The 23,509-nt window shown below is 41.5% G+C and overlaps 1 protein-coding gene across 2 annotated transcripts in view; it reads right to left on the reverse strand.

Moving 5' to 3' along the window:
* The window catches only part of znf407 (zinc finger protein 407), a 163,162-nt gene that overhangs the window by 58,559 nt on the left and 81,094 nt on the right, over window positions 1–23,509 (reverse strand). For both annotated transcript variants that reach the window (XM_059339677.1, XM_059339679.1), the window contains one exon: window positions 7,120–7,286. In XM_059339677.1, the coding sequence (XP_059195660.1) occupies window positions 7,120–7,286 (167 nt within the window). The remainder of the gene's footprint in view (window positions 1–7,119; window positions 7,287–23,509) is intronic.

The following is a 23,509-nucleotide window of genomic DNA, read 5'->3' on the forward strand; positions in this document are numbered from 1 at the left end:
TCAATAATAGTTTAATTTCGAAGTTTCACCCACATTAATCAAAAATAAATACAATTAAATAGCATAATGACAAGCTCAAATATTGTGGGGTGGTAATAATTGAAAGGTTATTGGAGTAGATTTATGAAATCCTTGAATCTTTTCAAGTGGAAAAGTCTGTTGGAGGAAGGAGTGATACTTCCTTCACTGAGAAAAAAGGAAATGAGAGCAAGTAAAAGACAAAGAAGAAGAAAATATTGTGTTGATGGATTGAGAGAAATGTGTAAAAAAGAGAAGAACGTGAGAAAAGAAAAGACAGACTGAACAGATGAGCAGAGGGTCTAGTTGGCTAACAGATGAGCCAAGCAGAAGTCACAGATCACTAGTGTATATCCATCAGAGCTCTCACAGCTAACTAATTCCTCCAATCAGATGGATCCGTGTAAATATGTCAAATGGGGGACGGGAAATTGCCAGTGTGGTTTATTGACTGTGATAAAATCTGAAAAGCACCGCTGAACATAATTACATACTTGTCAGAGCCATAAAAATTAGCTTTATTATCAATGGGATGGTTTTGTACAACTTCATTTGGGGGCGATGCCTTCCAGATGGGGAGCGTGGAGAGCTTTTTTACACTCCTCCTCTCTTCCCTGCATCTGGCTCTGTCATTAACAGCATGATGGTCTCTCTCTCTCTTTCTCTCTGCCACTGCACGCAGGCAGTCACACACTCCTGCGCACACACAGCAACATTTGTGATAAGACTCACTCAGGGAAACACATGCACGTGCGCACACAAACACATTTATAGAATGGACACAGCTGTGCATGCAAATGCGCCAACACACACACACACACACACACACACACACACACCTAGATGCAGACTTCTTTGGTATAGACGCACACATCAAACTGCATGTGGCACCATAGTGACACATTTCCACACGCAAGCACAAAGGTGGAAACACTGTACCTCACATTCTAACATGCATACACACACTGCACGTGTGTACTTCATGTGCAGCAGAGATCCCCATCGCTTAAATATTCATCTGAATGCTGATGTTGAACTCCAGCTCTCGCCACACACTGATAACACATTTGGGTGACTCTTCCAGCTGGGCCTCAGCGGTGCTCTGCTCCTCTTCTGCACAGATAGCAGCTTTCACTGAGTCCGCAGAGACAAAGCAGCCTCAAGTTTCCTCTATTACACCCATTTAAAGCCACTCGACTGTGAGAAGAGTTTTAATGCAGTGCCACTTAGAGGGGAGAAAAACAGCCCTAAAAAGGTGCATTCGTTAGCCGATTCATACAGGTTCACTTTTTAATCCCCGTGTGAATGGCCTTTAAAAGGACAATGTTTTTATATAAATAAATGTCCATTCTGCTACTTTATGCGGCTGCATTAAATCACCCTTTACATGAAAAGAAAAATCACTGAATGTTTATTGTGAAGATTAAATGGAAACTAGAATTACCACCTCGCTCTTGCAGTTTACATCCATGTCTGTCCAGAGTAATATAATATATATACATATATATAGTGGAGCCTCTGAAGGAGTTTAATAAAAGGTATGCAGTGTATTTTTTTTGAAAAATGAAGATGCATCGAACATCTTCAACCCTTCAGCACAGAAGATCTATACAATCCCCACACTTTCAAGAGGGCTATCTGAACAAATGTGAAATATGGTCAATCTCCCCTTCTGTCCAGTGTTGAATAATGGCCAGAAAAGTGTTTTTGCAAGACATTCTGATGTCACAGTAAAGCTGACCTTTCAACTTTGGGATATGAAATGCCATCATTTTATCCTATTTGACATTTGTCTGAAATTTTGTTATAATTAGCGTATGAATTCTTAAGTTATGCCCAAAAATGTGTTTTGTGGGGTCACAGTAACCTTTACCTTTGAATTTTATTAATTTCATGCCTAAGTCCAAGTGGAGGTTTTTTTGTCAAATTTGAAGAAATTCTAATAATGCGTTCTTGATATATCACGTGACAACAATGTTGACCTTGACCTTTGACGACTAAAATCTCATCAGTTCATCTTTGAGTCCAAGTGGACATGTGTGCCAGATTTGAAGAAACTCCCTCCCTCTCCTATATCACATTCACGAGAAAAGGACAGACAGATGGACATACAACCTGAAGACATAATGCCTCCAACCACGGCTATTGCTGGTACAGAGACATAAAAACTGGGGAAGCAAAATTTATTGAAATTTTATAAAAATCATGGTAAGGAGTAGTACATATCCAAATCACAGGAGGCAGATTTTTTTCAAAAAACTGTTGTCGCATTTTAATTCAAATATGGTAAAATCCTGACTGGTTAACTGTGTATTTTGTGTCTCAGCCCTGCCCACTACAAACCTGTGAGATCCGCACAGACAAAAACAAAGATGAGTAACGTGAAGTTCCTGTTCAAACTTTAGCGAATAATTCTATGTTCACATTGAACCATCGTTCACTGAGAGAAAATATGTTTTAGCATTCTTAATGCAAAACAAAAAAACAGCTAAAAAAAAGTCTTCTTCCTTCCTGTGTGTCTACACTCTGTAATAGTTACTAAGGATCTGGTCAGACCTTTTCTCACTATTACTGGTCCCTCCTCCACTGCTCCCCTCCTCTCCTCCCTCCCTTCCATCTCTCATTACACCCAACGCTACAAGACCCCACCACAGAAAAATCCATAGCCATCGATCCCTGCTACCAGCCGCGGTCGCCACAATTATTCTTGAGGAGGAAACGTTGGCGATAAATTACATGTGTGCTTTTCATCTGCTGGTCTGTGGCGGTGAGCCCTCTGAGGACCTGGGTGGGGACAGCGAGGTAGGGGTAGTACAAGAGTGACGTGCTGCTGTCAACACCGGAGGAGGGGGCTGGCTAAAGCAGCACTGACCCCACAACACCACCTTGCATTGACTTCATTCATTCAATTCACCTTAACCTCTACCTTTTATCTGTACATGAATAACATAAATAACTTACTTTAAACTTTATCCTTTAACATTAACCCAGAAACCAGCCTCAACCTTAAGTGTACTCTAAATTGAACTCTGTTCTTACTCTAAACTCTGAACAAACACCAATCAAGCCATAAGTCACAACATCTGTTTAAAAGCATACAAGACTAATAAGTACTGACGTCAGACACTAAAATGCCCTAAAAACTACATTTCCTGCTAATGCATCTGCACTGAGAGCCCTTAAACTTTTTGACTCTTTGAATATTGGCTCATCGCTTCTTCTCTTTTGTTCCCATGATACACCTCAACCCCCCCAACCCTTACTGGAATTAAATATGCCTTATTGCGAGACAATAAAAGAACTTTGAAGTCAAAATATACAACCTCTCTTTGCATGTGTGTGAGAAAGAAAAAAAATATATATATATGTATGTGTGTGTGTGTTTTAAATAACCCCAGAGGCGTCTGCATGCAGCTATAATTGCCTCCCTCATTAGTTATGTTTTAGCAGGAGCGGATGGGAGGGCAATTAATTTTACCGCTTAATTTTTGACACGGAATCCGCTGCTGTATTGATGTGCTCGCCATTTTGGGTCTCATTTTTCAGGGAAATTAATTGACAAAGTGCGAAGATTTATCAGCATATCGCCAGATTAAGCGACAAACTGAAGCAATGAGGAAATCAATTGTGGCCCTGTCGCTGTGTTCAACCTTCCTCTACCCCCCCCTCCTCTCCCTCCCCACTCCCCCCACAACGCCCAAGAGCCTGGGAAAAGCTGGGTGGGTCAGATGCAGTGCACTTATTTATTTATTTGAGTCGCTCATTCATCAGCCGTTACAAATGACCCTGGCGGCTGACGACCACTGAATCCCCCACAGCCGCCCCCCCCTCCCTCCCTCAGACACGACTGGTTTGTGAGGAGGGAGTGATTAACATAAAAAACACACAAATCAGAGAGGAACAATGAATCCCGTTAGAGGCAGGAGAAGGAGAGCCGAGGTGTTAACTTTTTTTTAGTTTTTTGGGGAGGGGGGCTCTGCATGTCACAACCAGCAATCCATGGGAGGATGACAGATACATTTTCAGTGAGTTACTCCTTACTCTTGGTGTGTTTGTTTGGCTACAATTTAGTTATGGTTGCAAGTGCAAAAATAATTATTGTTGACTTTGTCTTTATCCAGTTCTTATTGCTGAACTGACCATTTGTCAAGTGCTCCTGCCCTTCTTAAAGTAATTACTGTTGCTATGCCTTGCATTCTCACATGGCATATATGCAGTTTATTATAATGGTGGCAGAGGTATGTTAAAATTTTTTTTTTTTGGAACAATCGGTTTCAAAACTTGCTTGAAAAAAAAAAAATCAATCAATTTGACGGCTAAAATGATAACTGTCCCTAGTTTCCTGTTTTCAGATAGCTTTGCTACGTTAACAAAAGGGGGGACAACTTAATTTATCTGCATCCAGAAGACGACAAAAAGTGTTTAATCAAAAACTTTATGAATTAAACACATACTTTTGTTGTTTTCCAGAACTGATGATGGAAATAGCTAAGTAGTGAATCAACTTGTGTCATTCCTATCTCTCTTAAAAGTGGCACAGTCGGGATGGATCGGGCACTGACAACTCTCCATACTCTTTATACACAGTGTATCTCAGTTACTGCAGATTCATGCACACTGCCTTAATGTAAAAAAGTCTAAAACTTGATGGTGTGCCATGCGTTCTTGAGGCAGACCGCTGACAGTATTTCTGGTGCATTGTTCATAATGCCTATTTTGTAGCTATATAATTTACTTTATAATGTGTTAACTTGTTTATCTCAGTGCTCAACCTATACTCAATCTGGTTCATGGCATTTCGTGAGATCACACTGGCTGCTGTTCTACAGGATTAGAAATGTTGTTTTAAGGGATTATAAAGCAATTATACACACTTGACAAAGAGCAACTCATTTAAAACTTGCCACTGTGGTGAAGTTCTTGGTCGAGGGATAGCACTTTGAGTTTTTCTTCACCAAGTGACTTTGAATTTTACTGTTCCAAATAATGAGCTAGATGTGGGTATCATTACACTCAGCTTCAGTACAAACTCCCCAGTTAGTCATCATCCTGTGAGCCTCTACATAACCCACACACACACGTACAGTAACTCACATCCCCGCCATTACTGACTGCTCTGTTCCCAGGAAAGATTAGCTCAACTTTAAAATCTCCTACTTATTCTATTCCTATTGCATCTTAGTGCCGTGAAGGAGCCGATTTATAACCTTTAAACAGATCACACGCATGCAGATAATATTTCAGTGTGTCAGGTTGGCTGCTGGAATGTGATTGCAATGATTGTATAGCTGTAGCTAACCGTCCAACCCAGCAGCAATTACAACTGGCAAAGGAGTGTCGGGGGTCACGGTAGAGCAAATTGTGTTAGCTTTTTTGGGGTGTTGCTAATCAAGTCAGGTCTTGTCGCTCACTAAAATGAGGTTTCTTTCAGGTTCAATTTTAATTCTTCTATTTTCACATGTTCATACTCGGTCACCCTTGATCTTTCAAGCTCTCTTATTTCATCACTTTCCTGTTTCCATCTCAATCACTTCACTCATTCACTTCAAGTCTGCGTTTCCTCATGCCAAACTCGCACAAAGACACACACACACACACACACACACACACACCGCCGCCTCACACCACCCTACGCCTCTCCAGGTGACAGCTAGGTGACAGTGTGACGCCAGCCGCCTGATGGGGAATGATGAGGGCTGGAAACAAATGAAAATAAAACGTCTAATTATGTCAGAGGCGCCTTGACGTTACATCACTGTTAAAACACATTTAAAATAACATCCAGCAAGTCTTACACTCACTCACACACACACACACACACACACACACACATGCGCGCACACACAGCAGGCACCCGTGACGGATGGAGGGCTCTCCTGCAAGCGCTCAGTCAGGCTGTCAGGCCACTGGCTGCTGCTGCTTCTGTCATTGACTTAAAAGGGCATCAAGGAGCCGTGTGTGGGACATTACTGAGGCCGAGGGGAAACTGCTGGGCTGCAGCATAAAGACACTTTCAGAGAGCCTGACTTGGGCTCCTATCGAGGGGCTATTATTCAAGACAGTATCCTCCCACCGCCCACCGCACCATCTGTCTATCCAAAGCTTTTAGTAAGTAAAAAAGCACGACTCAGTCAGTACAGTCCCACAGTGTACTGTACTGTATGTTCAGAAAAGAAAGGGAAGGGAAGGATGGAATCTTTTAAAAAAAACAAAAAACACTGCATATTCAAAACTGATTTTCATACAAAATGACATGTTTATTTATCCTCTAATCAAGCTTTTTTTGTATTCAATTGTTCCTTTCAGCACATTTTGCATCACAGAGGAACAGACACTGGACCGTTTCAATGTGGGAAAACACTCTTGAGGATCAGATGGATTTGATGAACACACACTTGCTGACCAGCTGGGTTTGGGGAAGACACACTTGGTGACCAGATGGATTTTGGGGAAATACACATGACGACCAGTTGGATTTGGGGAATACACACTACCTAATTCCCTCATAATGCAACACAAGTCTGGAGGATGGCAGAAAACAAAAACAAACATTAATTCCAAACATCTTTTCCCTTCTCACTTTGGCTACCAATTGTTTTTGTTCAAATAGAATTGGCTGATATAATATCATAGAATTGTGATGGTCCTATAGGGATCAGGAGGTAAGGGTGTAACCATCCGACAAAGAGTGTCTGCAAGGCCGCCAAGAACTAGTTCTCGATTTTCTCTGGATGTTGAAAATCACTACAGATGGACAAGTCATGGCTGTTATCGGCCAAAAACGTGTGTATGTTTTTTTTCTCAAACAAAGCTGTGAAGATTCATAATTAATGTGAGACTTTCACACTTAACACATAAACTTCATTTTGTTAAATAGTCTACAGCTATAGAAGAATAAAAAAAGGACATTCTGTCTGCTCCAAGTATGGTGTTTCCTGATAAATAACCTTTTGTCTCCCACTCATAAAAACACCATTTGCCTGTAAAAAAAGAAAAAGCGAATCTCATGAATTTTGCAGTTTAGAGTGTCAGTCAGCGTGTTTATGGAGGAGTACAGCAGTAATGGCTCATGGTGGAGGTTACTTGCTCTCATTGTCTCACCTGTGTGTGTCCTGTAGTGGTCCTTCATGGCGGATAGGTTGAGGAAGGCGTAGTGGCAGGACGGCCAGGCACACTTATATGGTTTCTCCCCACTGTGCAGTAACATGTGGTTGTTCAGGGCCCATTTTTCACTGAAGGAGCGCTTGCACAACTGGCATTCAAACTTCCTGCAGAAGAAGAGAGGCAGAGGGGAATGAGGAGGAGGAGGAGGAGGGAAAAAAACCAAGAGTTATTTACTGATCCCAGAGCTGGCGTAAAATGCTAGACAATCTACCCTGTGAGAGAGGAAATGGGGGTTGCTGGGTACTCGCACTCACAGCCACAGAGCATAGGGCCGTATGACTGTGCGCTGTACATCTATGCCCACACTCTCTGTCACACACACACACACACACACACACACAACACACACAGAATGCAGTTGGCTGCTGGTGTGTCATGTCTGTATAAGCAGGCATTGATTTTTCTGTCCTGGCCTGCCACCTCCACCATTTATTCTCTGCTTTGCACCAGGGCCCAGAGGACTAGAGAAATTCTGTTACAGTCCACACACACATACACACTCACACACACCCCGCAGGGCCAGTGGGGAGAATAGAGTTCACCTGTCCAGCGTCCCTGACCACTTAGCCAGGGCTAAATGAACAGTTAGCAACATTTTACCTCCCGCCTCTCTCTTAAAGCTCCTGTATGAGACCTTCCCTTGTTCTACACGTCTCTACAAACATATCCTTCTGACCTCTGCTCACATCAACAACATCAGCTCTGCTAGATTCTCAGTCAGTATTAATCCAATAAATGCAAAAGCCTGATTTATCAAGTTTGATGTGTTTAGTTTTGTTGAATGCTGCCAAAAACCTGTTCAGAGAGAAAAGGGTTATTTGAGTCCTGCACTTAAATGCATTTTTAGAGTGTCTGTACTTCACTTGAATATTAATTGTGTGGGAAACTTACGACTTTACTTACTTTCACTGCATTTGAAACACAGATATTGTATTGGGCTAAATAATTAAAGACTGTACTGTTGATAAGCTCTGACATCACCAGTTCTTTTATTGGTTGTTTTACTGTTTTTGGCATCTCCTCTGCTCTTTGTGTCATTTGTAAGCTACACAGAGAGACAACAACACTAAAGGCTGTTAGTGCAATAAAACCAGAGCCCGACCGATATGGGATTATAAAGACCGATGCAGATACTGATTTTAGAGGGGGAAAATTCATCTGAAAAACCAATATGGCGGCCAATATAGTACATTTTTTGAGCTGGAATGAAAATTGACCTTTTTTATGAAGACTGTGCACCACTCCGTAAAGCAACCCAGAGAGCTACATTCTCAAACATATAACTTTTGTTAAATAATATTTTACATTGTTATACATTATTAAAAGCAGTGTATTACATTGTCAGCCAATTCTTTAAATGAAAAGTGATAAAATAAAATGAAATAAATGGCTAAATAAACGCTGACTATCATTATTATTATTATTATTTTTTAATCACACCAAGCAACGTTTTGCTGCAATACATTATTGTGTAAAAAAGGATTTCATAACGCCACATATTGAACAGCATATACACAGATACCGATGTGCCTTTAATAGGATAATATCGGCCGGTAATATCTGTCAACCGATATATCTGTCAAGCTCTAAATAAAACAAGCCAATAATTGATCAATACGTAAATATGTTTAAACATATAGAAAGTAATATTTCAATCTGCTCCGTTTTCGGCAGTCCCTCATCAGCTGTCGCTTGGTTTTTCTTGCTCGGCTAATACCCATTTGTTACAAACAAGCTAAGTCTGTATGCAGTCTTATTGTTTAATTTAGTTTGACACGTGTTGGTAACGCTTTATATTAAGGTCCTTGTAATAACCATTAATTAACAAGTAATAAGGCCCTTGTAAGTCCTTACAAGATGCTTATTAACATTATTGTGTGTTTATAAGCTTATATAAGTGTTAATAATGGCATTACAAACACCCATAACCCACCCATTATGTCTTTGCCATGCCTTTATTAATCTTATTTTGTTTGCTTATTGATATTAAAATATACTTTATTGCTCATCTATTATAAGTTAACTATAAGCTAACTATGCTTTTTGCAACTACCGGATCTAAAGCGAGAACAATGCCTTATTACTTGTTAATTAATGGTTATTAAGGACCTTATTATAAAGCGTTACCCACGTGTCTTTAGATTTTGCAAATTCTTGTAAACTTAACTGCGGGCTGAGAGGCTGCAGGCAAGTAGAAAGAAAACGATTCACCTGGACTTTTATCTATTCAAATGTGTTGAATATAGACATTTCTACAGGCTTTGTTGCATAGCCTTCTATTCTACAGATTCACAAGCAAGTCAGTGCATTCCATCGGTTACTTCTGAGTCAAGAGGTTGTGTAAATGTATTGAGGCAACAATAAAAAATATGCTTGGGCATTAAAAAGAAAATGTGATTTGAATTACCTAAGTATTACTAAAAGCAAGTACTCCAGTTCTTTAACTCTAACTCGTGAGTGAAGGAGCTTCACTTAATTTCATTGGAGTGATATTTGACTATGAGTCTATACTTTTACTCAACTAATGAAGTTTTGTCTTTGTTCTTTCTTTACTCTGGACATCCGTATAATCTGCATACAGACACTTACCACCCAACAAAAGCTGTATTTTGTATTTTTTTTTTACAATGTGTAGGATGTTTGCACCTATATTCATCTGCTGTGTTATTAGGCTTCAAGAAACACATGCAAGTAAAAACAATAGAAAAAGCCTGTGTTTGAATTAATCTTTACCCCCGCTCTATAATTTAGGCACAGAATGACTAATGTGCGAGTCATAAACAAATGAAGTCGGGTTTTGGGGAGCATTCGTCTTGCAGCGAGGGCCATGTTATTTTAGGGAGGGCGGCTGTCTTTAAGTCCTGATTGTGTCGCTTAATCCCCGTGGTATCTGTTTCATAGCGAGCAGCATGACACTCACCTGAACAAATAATGACTCCAAGCAGCATGTAGCATGTGTCTGAATCAATAATTCAAACTCATACATCTTCCTTACTGGAAGGAGGGAGGGGGGCAAAGGAGAATGAGAAGGAGGGAGGGAAAAGAGGGAATTAAAGATGGGGAGGTGGAGAGAGAAAATGTGTTCTGGCTTCCATATCAATCTATATGTTCCATAAAGATGAATCTAAATGTGATATGGATGTCATCCTACGCTGAGTTGAGAGGACATTTTAAGCTCACTTACCAGAAAGAATGGAGCAGCTTTAAAATGGCGCCTTTATCACCTGGCTGTAAGCTCAAATGCATATTTAAACAGTCCTGTTTTCCTCTTGTTCTCATCAGCTGACTTGGCAGAGACTTTATTTGACCAACTGATGTATGTCTGTATCTGTATTACCTTCCCTTTCCTCCCTCCCTGCGGTATTTATATAGAACAGCCCGTCTCCCGTGCCACCGTGGGAGAGGTAAATAAGATGAGTGAAGAGATGCTATCTTTTATTGTAAGCATTATGCACAACACTCCTGCTTTATGAGCTAAACGGGCCATTGTTTATCACGGGGCGTAATCGCAAAGTCGGGCAGGCAGGCAGGCCTTGACGTGGGCACGCAGCATGCTGGGATGGAGGGAAAAACGAGAGAGGAAAAATAAGGCAGGAGAAGAGGAGAGAAGATGGAGGAGTCAGGGCTGGCAGAGTTGACTATCAGTGGGGGTTTTGTAAGGATGAGAGGAGGGTTTGCGTCTGTTTTTATGGGATCAGATGGAGCGCTTTGATCTTGTCCCCGCATGTCAGATCCCGTCACGATCCACCGTCTCGCCCATACATATGCATACTGCCTCTAAACAGCCAGGCACCATGCAAAACACACCAAAGGTAGGAGGGAGAGGGAAGAGAGAGAGGGAGGAAGAGAGAGAGGGAGAGATAGGTCGAGTGAATTTGTGTATGCATGTGTATAAAGGAGGGAGAACGAGACAGAAAGTGAGAGAGTAGGAGAGGTCTGCCAATATAAAATATCTGAAGACATTTTATAATGCTTTCGAGAAGTCAATTTAAAACCAACAAAACAACCAGAATATATTCAGAAATGCTGCCAAAGCAACCTGTTTCAAATTCAACACAGCCTGAGAATGTTCTCTCTCTTTTTTTTAGGGATGGAGAGTGTATGTCTCTGGCTTTGGTTTCTAACTTTCCAAATGTAATGAAGCAAGGGACATAAGACATGGCCTGTGTTGCTCTGAAACATACACGTATGTTTACCACGCTACTGAAAGAGCATGATTTTATATTGAAATATTCAATACATGCATACAGTTAGTCAGTTGTCAGTTGTATCTCTATTTTTAGGGAGTTTAAATTGATATTTTTGCACATTTTTCAAGACCATGGAGGAACCCGGATGTAAAAGAATGGTTCCGATTGAAGGCCAAACCTTAATTGTCCGATCAATCAGAATTGTATGCTCCGAGCCTATTGATTCATTTCATCGCCAGCATGTTCTCTCTAAAAACTTTGTAAATCGGGTCAGTACTTTTTCGCTAATCATGCTGACAAACAGACAAACAACAAACTGAACCGAAAACATCTAGAGGAGGTAATCATAAAGATACTAATAAATTGTGTTATTATAAAACTAGATGAATTGACACATACATGCTATAATTGACTGAAATAGTTGTGTGGACGTCCACAAAACTTCAGTGAGAAAAGTTACTGGACACAAACTACAATAGAAAGTCGCTTGCACACAGTGTTTCGACTCGACACAGATCTTCCTCAGGCTAAAACCCCCATGTGAAGGAAACTGGATGTAAATATGACTAAATGACCGCTGACGTTATGATAACTTAATTACATTCATGTGGGCCTAATCACAACATAAATATAATACATTAAGATGAAGTATGATTTGGAGATGCTGTGATTACACAGTTGTAATCACACAGATCTCTCATTTCCTTCACATGGGTTTTTGCCTGCAGAGTTGAAACACACTTTGAATGCCCAGCTTTTCGGGTTAAAAATGAAAATGAACACTTTACAGACCAAACCAAAGTCAAAATATAACAGTTTTAAATTGTAGAGCTAATATGTGATCAACAGAAGCCACAGTGGGAATACATTGGGTTTAAATTCTACTTCCAGTCATTATATCTCTACTTCTCTTTCTCCTGCATCTCTCCATCTCCTCCCTTTCTTTTTCCTTCTGATCACGGAGCAAGAAGACATGATTGACATCCTGTGCAGATTTATTCAAAGACCCAGGTGGGCCTCTTGCCTGTATGTTCAGAAAGCTGCATGCTACTGTGTCTATACTGTCACTCATTACCATATCTATACTGTGGTGTGATCCTGTCATCAGTTGAGGCATATAGGGCTACTGTCAGAACATCACAGGCCACACTGGCCTTAATTGTGATAGAAATCCCTCAGGAGCAGTGGCTGTACCTCTTACAGGGGTTGGAGGGAAAAAAAAAAAAAAAGAAGACATGACTCATTACCACACACTCACTATCGCCCCCAAGTGGTGAGGTGGTGCTCTTTGAGGGGGATCTTGCAGAGTGTGTGTTCTAGATAAAAAGAGGGAAAATATGCATGATAGAGAGGGAAAAATAGGTGAAAAAATGACTTAAATGTTTCCCCCACTGCATCAGAAATAAAATATGACTCGCACTGACACTGTTGTAGCTTTAGGATGAACTAACACGATGTCCCTGCTGACTCCAAGTTTGGTTTTATGCTTTAGAGCATCACATTAATCAATTAGCATGTTTTTTTAATTGACTGGATTAATTGTGTTGGCCTTTTTGCACAGCTCAGGATTCCTTCCCTGTTTTTTCTGTGTTGGCCGGTCGGTGAGAGGAAATAAGCCGGGGATGCTCTCACGCTGCAACACAAAGACAGAGAGAGAGAAAGAGAGGAAGAGAGAGAGAGGCCGACTCTCGCCTCAAGCCAAACTGACACAAACAGACAACTTCAAAGTGAAGACTGTTGTTTATTTGGTGAAGGGAGAGGGGCGGGAGCGAAGGGAAAAAAAGGGAGAAAATTTATCTGATATGCAACTGTCAGGAGAGCATTTTCACATGCAAAATAGCGAGTGAGTGAGAGAGATTACCTAGAGGGAGGAACATGACAGCATTCACTAGGGTCAGGATGGATCATCATCTTCAGCCCCCCTCTCCTCTCCCTCCTTTCGTCTCTCTCTTTCTCCCTCCATCGCTTTATCTTTATTTCTCTCGCTCTCTGTTTCCCTCCCTCCTTCCTTCCGTTTTCCCCTCCTCTCCCTTTTCCCCTCTCATCCTGTTTTCAGACTCCATCACTCTGCACTTCGACAACGCGGCAGCTTAAATCCAGACTAAATTAGCTGAATGAAGATTAAATCATTTGGCCCTGAGCTCTCCAAGATATTGGGAGGAAGACTGAGTAAGCCTTAAATGGTGTCTGACTGGGTTCGGACCTATACATGTGTCTGAGGAGAGACTCTTCCTTCAATGGCAGTCAATTGAAACCTGATTAGAAGGGGGGGTGTTGGGGAAAAAATGGGGAAAAGATTAAATTTCTGGGACAAGTGTTTCCTAAGTAAGAATGCTGGCTTCGTTATTTTTCGTTTGCCTGCACAATGTCGACCGACGACAGGCTTGTTCCCGGGCTAAGATATCGAAACGGGCAACATCATCGCTCACGCTGCTTAGGAGAAATGCTTTAGAAAGTGTAGTCAATGTGGTCTGCGGGTACACAAATCAGATTCCCGCATAGTGTTGGTTTAGCATTCACAGACAACCATCTCTGTTCTAATGCAGCAGATACAACAACTGGACAAACTCCGAAGGAAGCAGAATCTCTCAGGGACAAGTCCAAGAATTATCCCAACAGCAGGGCATTTTAAAAGTGAAGTATCTATCGAGTTATATCATAGTGAGACCTGCTGGAGCGTAGAGCCAGCACGTCACACAAAACAACAGCTAAAACCCCCATGAAGGGGCCACATGTGTCTGCAGAATATTGTAGATGAACCTCCTCTGAGAGGACCGCTGCTGCATATGACTGCAATATAAACAACAGCACACAACTGAGATGCTGCTGCTGATTTATGTTTACCTTCAATCCCGGGGGGTGGGGGGGGTGGGGGGAATGGGGGGGAGTAGGAGAGGAAAAAAACAGAAAAAAAAAAAGATAATGAAATAAATAATAAAAGACCAGGCCCATCAGATAAGCTCCTGTTTATCCCGCTGTAGGGCAAATACAAATTGTCAATTTAATGAACACGGTGGACGTGATGAAAGCGGGGTGAAGGAGCCTCCTGCCTGACAAACAATCAGGAAATGTTATCTTAATATTGTTGCGCTGTTATTCAGCCCATAACTTAGGGGGTGGGGAGAGGCCATGAGGAGGAGGAGGTGGCATGGACGGGAGCGAGGGGGGAGCAGGGAGGCACAAAGGCCAGGTCCCTCTGTGGTGGCCCTGTTATTGCCTGTTTTTATTATGAGCCATAGCTCAATGGTCCCAAACACACTTTGAAACACACAGACCTAAATTTGAGCCTGGGAAGCGTGCGCGCACACGCACACACACACACACACACACACACACACACACACACACACACACACTCTCTCACACACACACACACTCTCTCACACACACACACACACACACACACACACACACACACACAAACTGACACTTCGTGCGCACACACAAACGTTGAATTACAAGAAGTACTTTTTTAAAAGAGAATGAAACAACATGAACAAAACACCCTCAAATGATCTCTTTCTCCGAGTGTGTGTGCACACTGGTGCGATGTCTTGTTTCCAGACTCGGTTAATTTAAAAGCTTAATAGGTTTTTACGCATATCAGACTATTAATCAAAATGCTTCAACCAAAAAGCTGCAAATCAAGGGCTCCAAAAAGCTTCGTGCTGCTGAAAAGTACTGGAAATCTGATTTGTGTGACAACGTTTTGGTCAAAGGCCTCTTCCCAACCCCCGCAAACATCCTTTAAACGGCACTTTAAAAAGTGTCCAGATGCTTCACAGCTCAAAGTTTTTTTGTGTGTAAGTGTTGAATTTAAAGCGTCGCAATCTGAGCAGCCACCAAAATTAACTATTATCTCCATATTTATATATTGCCGGCACTAAATTGCGTCGGGAAGAATTACTATCAATATGAATATCTGCAACAATAACTCAGCCGCAGTGCTGAGGACAGGATGCTCTTTATCAGGCTTCTGATAGGCCTTAAATACAGCACAAGGCAGCCATATCAGAGCTTTTTCTCTCTAATATCAGGCCGCATTAGCACCTCGTAAATCAAATTACACTCCTAGAATTTCATTAGGCTCACCTGCCAGCGCTGCTGTGCTGCAGAAATATTTATGTTTTTATGCTGCGATTGTGTGCTCTCAGGTACACAAAAGGGAAGGAAGGGGGCTGAGAGGGGGGAAAAATGGGTGATAAACCTAATTATCTTTTAAGAATACAGAGAAAATGTGTCATAAATTGTGGCGATCCTGAGGAGAACTGGCGTTTTTGCGGAGCCTGTGGGGCTGAGAGTTTGGGGGGACAAGTCTGCTCTGCTGTTTACCATCTTTAACCGGGGCTAGACTCCTGCAATCCAATTAGCAGCTTCCACCCAAATTCGCTCGAAACAGAAATCAAACAAGATGATGTATGACGGCGATCACCGGGCCCTCAACAACAAGCTAATCTGATAAAAGCGAAAGCAGGACTGCTAATAGTGCAAATACTTGTTCAAACTGGATCCAAGCGTTATGATAGGAGTCTGTCTTTGTTATCAAATTACCTCAAAAGAATTTCACGTTTCTATTTGTTTATTCGTTGGTACTGTTTGTTACATTATATAATCTGCATCGTAAGTAGCGTTTGCTGAATGTGAGTTGGGGCTATGGTGGTGGTGGTGGTGGTGGTGGTGGGGTGGGGGTAGAGAAGGTGGCCGTGGGAAGGGATCGCAGACATTCCCGTAATTTCTTTCCCCCATTTGGAGCGGCTGGGTCTGGGTGCTGGGCTGTCTGGATATGGATTTTGATTAGACACAGAGGGAAATGACTGAGCCAGTGACCGTAACGACAGCCACTTAATAAAAGGTACAGTCTATACATCAGAGAGCATCTAGCTGTAAATCATTCGGCCCTGTAACGACGTGCATTCCCGTCCCATTACCAAGCCCCTAACAGGCCACTCATATTTACTCTCTGGGCCTCAATATCATTTCAAAATAATGAGCTTTGTCCCTTATCTAATTAACAGGGCTGAGGTTCATTTGTTTTTTCCCTCTCCTCTTTCTTTCACTGAAATTAGAAATCTGGCATATTGCTTTAACGTGCAAATATTTCGCAAATTTGCTCCACGGTGTGACCGGTAAAAGCTAAAACACAGATAGGGTGCTTGTGTTGTATGTTGTGTGTAATTGCTGTATGTTGCAACTGGAGGCTGTTTATCCAGGGTTTTGTGTTTGTGTTTGTGTGTGTGGGTGTGGGTGTGTGTGTGTGTGTGTGTGTGTGTGTGTGCGTGCTTCACTGGGCAGAAGTAAAAGACCAGGTCCATTCTCTCTCTTATTACTGGAATTGTAATTCAATGATCACCTTAGATCACACGCGTGCCATAAATCAGATAGGCTTGACAGAGGATGAAAAATTGTATTAATAATGTGAAACTTATTATACAGTCCCAAATGCTCCCTTGATAAATGACATTGTTTGGGCCTGACAATGATTGCATTTAAAACATTATTTCTGTTTTCTGCTGGTGTGTATGTGTATGTGTGTGTGTGTGTGTGTGTACTGCTGGACACAGCGGCGGTGGTGTGCAGGGTGGGGAAGACAGAGGTGGGGTTCCCAAGCTTCATAAAATATTCAAGATGTTTCCCACCCTTCTCTCAGGAGTCAGTGGGCAGGCGATGGCCGTGGCAGTAAGGGTATAAAATTTGTGTGTGTGTGTGTGTGTGTGTGTGTATGTGTGGCCAGGACAAGTGAAATGGCTGGTGGCTCACCGCAGCGCAAACACCCAAACTCCCAAACCACAGAAATGAGCCGTGCACATCTTCAAGTCATAAAGCAGCGTACTTGCATTATTATTACGACACGTCCCAGTCAGATATTAGCGAATTTGAAGAACTGCAGAAAGGAGCTGCACAAAGGTAATCATTTATGAATGAGGCTACTATAGATTTTTTTTTCTCTTTTTGAATAAGTGATTTAGAGAAGAGTTTATTTTTCTTCATAACTCAATTTATATAAGAATGCTATTATAAGAAAAGTGAGTGTAGACACAGAGACATGAAACCCCTTAAAGAAAAAATGTGGAAAGAGCATGAGATTTAATACAAATACTGTCTCCACACTTGGTATCAGAACAAGCTGGACGGCAGGATTTAACTACCCGAGTCCAGTCTGTATTCACTAACAGCAGACGAACCTCTGAGTGCTGTGGAGTTGGAACAGCATCTGGCACAGGTCCTATTTCTTCTCACAAGGACAAAAACATTAAGTTGTAGCACAGTAAATTGCTAATGCTGTCTTATTTTCAACACGTATCTATATGTATTAAATGTCCTCGCTAAGTGTAGAGGGGTGTAATGTCTGGGCAAAGATTGAGCAGGAAACCACATCCTGCCAATGCTGTTCTAAACTGCTCATCAAAACTGAAAAGGGTAAAATGTTCGCACTAATTCTGTGTTCAAGTAAAAGCAGCAACAGATGCCAGTTCAGGACTTATAATGATCACATCAAATATCTGGTATGATACAAGCCAAAATCCCTGGTTCAGACATCAGACTTTTTTTAAAAATCGCAATCTGATTAAAAAAACTCTTGATAAAACCAGTACAAGATACATCCCTCCTGGAAAAGCAATTGGCAAAATGTTAAGAGAGCGAGACTTATGATGGGCATGATCAGTGTTGGAACGTAATAAACACTAGTAGAAGTATCATGCAAATTTGTACAACAAACAAGCAAACAGAAGATAAGTGTGCTGGTGCAATGAAAATTGTTGGAAAGGATAAAGATGTGTGAAAAGGACCTCCAGACAGCAACTAAGTCAATTTAGAGAGCATTGTGAGAAACTTTTATGTGTTGGATGACCAGTCTTTACAGCTGTCATATTGGGCCAATATGTGACATCCTGTGTCATTTCTCAGTCTGATACCACACTGAATCCACTCCTCTTCAGTGTAGAAAGTGGAGCTCAATACAGCTGGGCAATAAGGGAAAATGATTCTATCTTCATAGAGGTAATTTCATATCTTGGTAACACAAAATATCACAATACAGCATGTTTACGACAACGCTGACACATGCAAAGATTAAAACGGTAGGTGTCCCTTAAATGACGTAAATATTTTACAAGAAATGGATTTACAACACAGATTCCAAAACTCTGGGACTCTGTGTAACATGTAAATAAAACAGAATGCATCAACATTCAGAAATCAGTGTACTGTATATTAACAAAACAACTTTTTTTCATATTGAACATAAAATATACAGTCTATATACAGTTTTCAACTGAATACATCACAAAGGATAAACAAATTATCACATTCCGTTTAATTTTAGTCAACTTTTTGGCATTAAGGTTGTAGAAAAACATACTATACGCCTATCGTTTTGACAACATGTATCCTCATATCGCTCCAGCTAAAGGAAGAAAAGACAATTAAACACTTTTTTCATAGCTTTTTACAGGCAAGTGCCTCTAAATGGTTTATTAATGGTTTATTATGACTTAGTAGATTTTGAAGAGGGAAAGTCAAATAAATTAAGGCGATAAACTTGATCTTGAAAACGCTTCATGACAGGCTAATAAGAGATGGCATGAATAAGTAGTACTCTGACTGCTACTTGAACAATACAATCTCCAGCTACTTAGATCAGCTGGAGAAAACTTGTATCAGTGCAGCTCTGGGTTCAAGGAAGGTCTAATTAAGTTCCTGGACAGTTGGAGTCAGATCCCTGCACAGGGACACCGAGACCCAGACTGGTCTCTCCCTGTAGACCTGGCTTTCCCTGGCTGGCCCTGTCCATGTCCTCTACTGTACTGTATGTGCCACCCCCCTCCCCACTGATCTTATTACCCAACCCACCCCTCTCTCTCTTCTCCTTCTCCTCATCCCTGCAAATGACCATGATGGGAGGCCATTCATCTCACTCCTTCGGCCACCACAATGAAATAAATCAAGAATTTTTCCCCCAAATATAACAATATTTGTATTTGGGGTGGGGCAGACGTAATTGATGACTGCGGCCATGCTAATTAAAAACGGCGGAGGTTTCATTAATCTTGGTCATTGGGAAGGGGGGGGGCAGGGTAGCTGTTACAGTGGCTGGACGCCGGGGGGGGGGGGGGGGGGGGACAGGGCCGCCTCCATCGTCCTCATCGCTCAGGTGATTTGGGCCATTGTCGAGCATATTAGCGCGATGAGGTTAATGTGAAATGCCCATTAATAATCCAAGCAAAGTCTATAGTATACAAAATCAGTCTCTCAGTTTCTGGCCTTCCACTACGACGCAACTCCAAGAGCCAAACAAGACAATATAGTGAACAATCACACGTGTTTACTGCCATGTCCTGGCTGGAGAAGTTAATTGCTTTTCTGACTTTGCTTTGTAGCAACTGTTGTTTTTTTCCCCCCTCATCCCCTGACACACACACGCAGTCATACACTGCTTTGGAGAATTAATTACCAGTCCCAACTTTTGCTGCTTTGCCTGTGTTTGCATAGTCAAAACTATCCAACCTCAGAGGACTGGAGTGTCACGGACTCTTCATAGGAAGGAACATGAGCATTGGGTTTTGTGTGCATTTTACTTAAGGAGGTTTCTACACAACTAACATGATGATATCTTCACACTTGGTCTTTGAACATTTTACTAAATGATCTGACATGATTGACATGCTGACCTGCTAAGACAAGCAGATATTGTAGCACCATTTAGTTTATGACTAACAACTTTGTGGTTATAGAGAAATTGCTTTTATAACTTTTTTTTAAGTGCATTTCCTTGAGCTTTTACAAAATTCACTATATTTATAGAGCCTGGCCGATATGGGGCTTTTGAGACTGACATGGATACTGATTTTAGAGGGGAAAAATTCAGTGATTACCAATATGGTGACCGATTAATATTTTGAGCTGGAATGAAAATAGACCTTTTCTGATTTTCTACTGATATGACTATAAAGGTACTCAGAAGGCTGCTTTCTGAAACAATTAACTTTAGTAAAGAATATGTAATATTATTCTACATTATACAAACAATTCATTACATCTTTAACTAATTCTATAAGGGAAAACTGAGAAAACAAAGAATAAATATAAATAAAATACCTATAATAATAATAACGAAGATACTACAAGTATCAGTAACTTGCTAACCATTTAAATAAAGGAAATAGAAAAATGTTATAACTAGCTAACACCCTTTCTAAATCACCCTAAGCACTGTTTGCTGTATTATTTGTTCTGTAAAAAATGTTCATATTGGCCGATACTGGACTTCATATACTCCAATTCTGACAGATATGGATATGTTTGTGATATCGGCCAATAATATTGTTCAACTAATACAACAGTCTGGCTTTAAAGTTTGTTTTTTGTTTGATTAAAGAAATGATCAATCATGCATGTTGCACAAAAGTGTAACAAGACAAGATGACAGGAAGTTTGCTAATTAATAAAAACATTCAATAATATGACAAATCATACAGTTTTGAGCATTTTTAATGGTTCAAAACTACACTTTGAAGCTTGGATGATTATAATAAATTTCCATGACTCTAATCTGATCAACAGGGTAGAAGCACACTGAGCAGCGATGAAACAAATACTCAACAGCATCCAGCATAAGTCACACCTGAGCATCTACTTAACGGAAAAGACGGGAACAGACCATAGAGTTGATAAAACAGAATCATATTGTTACTGTTGTGCCATTACAGCGCAGACAATTTACTAAGTAGCACCTATGAACGGCGCAGATGGATATCATCATCACTCCGTAATGGCTTCTACATGTTAATTCACAACTTTAGCTCCTCCACCACGACTCCGCCACAGAATAATGGCTAGCCTGCATCTGGTAGAGGCAGTGTAGGGCAGTGTATGAAGCATAGAGAGGAACGGAGAGAGAGACAAAGAGAAGGAGAGAGAATTAAACAGAGAGAGAGAGAGAGAAGGAGGAAGAGATGGGTGGGTGGGGTGGAAGCAGTAGCATATGGTGCCACGCTGCCATAAACAAGCTTTATGAAAAGACCGGGGACGTTTATTTAATCATGGAATACCTGAGGAATCGCAATGAGACACACACTTTGTCCCATTATTGTTAGCCCATAAATTTAACTGCTTTACCAGAACGACGAGGAACCTGATACAGCCGCCGAAGACAACACGGGGAAGCAGGTGAATTTATGTTTGTGTGTGTTTGTGGAGTGCACTGTGTTGTAGCTATGGTATTGTGTGTGTGTGTGTGTGTGTGTGTGTGTGTGCGTGCGGTGTTACAGATGAATAGCCATAACTGCTCCACACTGATATCTGTGTATCTGCAAACACGGAGCAAAACACTCTGGAAAGTATCAGGTGGAGAATGCACAGATACAGACGTGTCTACTCTATTACTCTAATTTTGTTCCTTTAGCAGACTCTTTGCATGCATAAACATTTATATTTTCACCTGCAGTTGCCCTGATTCTCTAGAAAGTAGTCCCTAACAACCTATGTAAAGAATTAAAACATTCATTAGTGTTTCGACCTCCAGGGTCAGACAAAAAACATCAGAAAATAACAAGGTGGGTCTAAAGGCCCCCTGAGGAAATGCATTTCTCATTTGTATTGAACTGAAACAGCAGTGGACATCCAAATAAAGCCCGGCACTGCACTCAGGTCATTTAAACATCACGCACACGCTTACAAACACACACACATACACACAACTGTGCTTGTACATAGACATTGACATACATACAAATATGGCGCACATTAGAATGTGCAACACACACCACAACTACAGTACAAAGAGCTGCTCTTACAAACAAAAAAACAATTGGACTGCAATTGTGTGTCGGCAAGCATACTTGCACGCACACACTCACAGCTCTGGGTCAGGGGGACAGCGGTAGCTCAGAGCCAGCTGTGACCTGCCGGTCCAGGTGCTCAGGAAAACCGCTGTTAACGGCCACGATTGATGATCTAATCAAACTGTCACCACGGCGATCCGCTGCAGGGGGAGGGGAGGTAGTCGGGGGGGGTGACGTGGGTGTGTGTTTGTGGGGGGGGTGAGTGGGAGTGGGGTGAGAGCAGGTGGGGGGGAATATCCAGGAGGCTGTGTGCATGCTTACCGTTAGCCCAAATTGAGAGTGACAGTCTCAATAGTGAAAAGGCCGCTTTTTTCTCTCTCTAAGTAATGGAGGAAACAACTCCAGCGGTCTTCCGGAGGATGTCACATAATCAAGAGAGCCCCCCCACCCGCCAAACGCAGCCACCCACCCCCTTTCTGAAACGTCTCGGCTCAGGGAGGGGGGGTGGCTGGAGGCTTTGGACATGGGGAGATGATGTGGTACAGTGCCGGCCCACACAGAGCTGATTATGATGAGTTCCGCATTGTTTGGCACTAAACACACACATCCACACACAGTGCTCGGGGAATCAGGTAGGCCTGATGATGGGGCTTATGGACTATCAACTTTTAGTCCTTTTGGGCTAGTGATGAACTGTTTACACTGCACATGAGGAGATGATGGTGGGAGAAGTGACTCCTTAAACGGCAATAATCTTTTTTTACTTTTAAATGTCTAAACGGACTCATTTCCACAGAGTTATACCACAGTGAACCAAAACTGTTTCCCATTTTCCTGGAGACTCCATGGAGGCCCCTAAAGGACCCCTACAGCCTGCTCAAGACTGTCCACCGCATGGTCCCTAAACCCCATTTTGGAACTGCTACCCTAAACTATGATGGATCAGCCTTATATGATGTCCAACACATGAAACTTTACACAGACAGTCCCTACAGACACATCAGATACCAGAGGATATATACATGTTGGTCACATGTATAGCTGTTTATTTTTGAAATAACCCAGAAGAGGAAGTGGTTTGTATCAGTGAGTTTGGAGAACCAGCAGGTTTCCTTGAGGGGGCACAAGGGGACCCCAGAAGAATAGTTTCATTTATTTTACCAGAAAAATTATCTTAAATAACAGTTATGAGTGAGAGTGCTTACGTTAGCCATCTAGCCATCTCATGTACAGCAACCATTTTTGGTATATGATCAGATTTTAAAGATTGTATTATTTATTTAAATATTCAGTAAATAAAATAATAATGTAAATGACTAGAATGGCACTCAGAGAAGTTGGAAAGTCTTTCTTCTG

This window comes from Centropristis striata, chromosome 8, assembly GCF_030273125.1.
Source record: "Centropristis striata isolate RG_2023a ecotype Rhode Island chromosome 8, C.striata_1.0, whole genome shotgun sequence".
NCBI classification, from domain to species: domain Eukaryota; kingdom Metazoa; phylum Chordata; class Actinopteri; order Perciformes; family Serranidae; genus Centropristis; species Centropristis striata.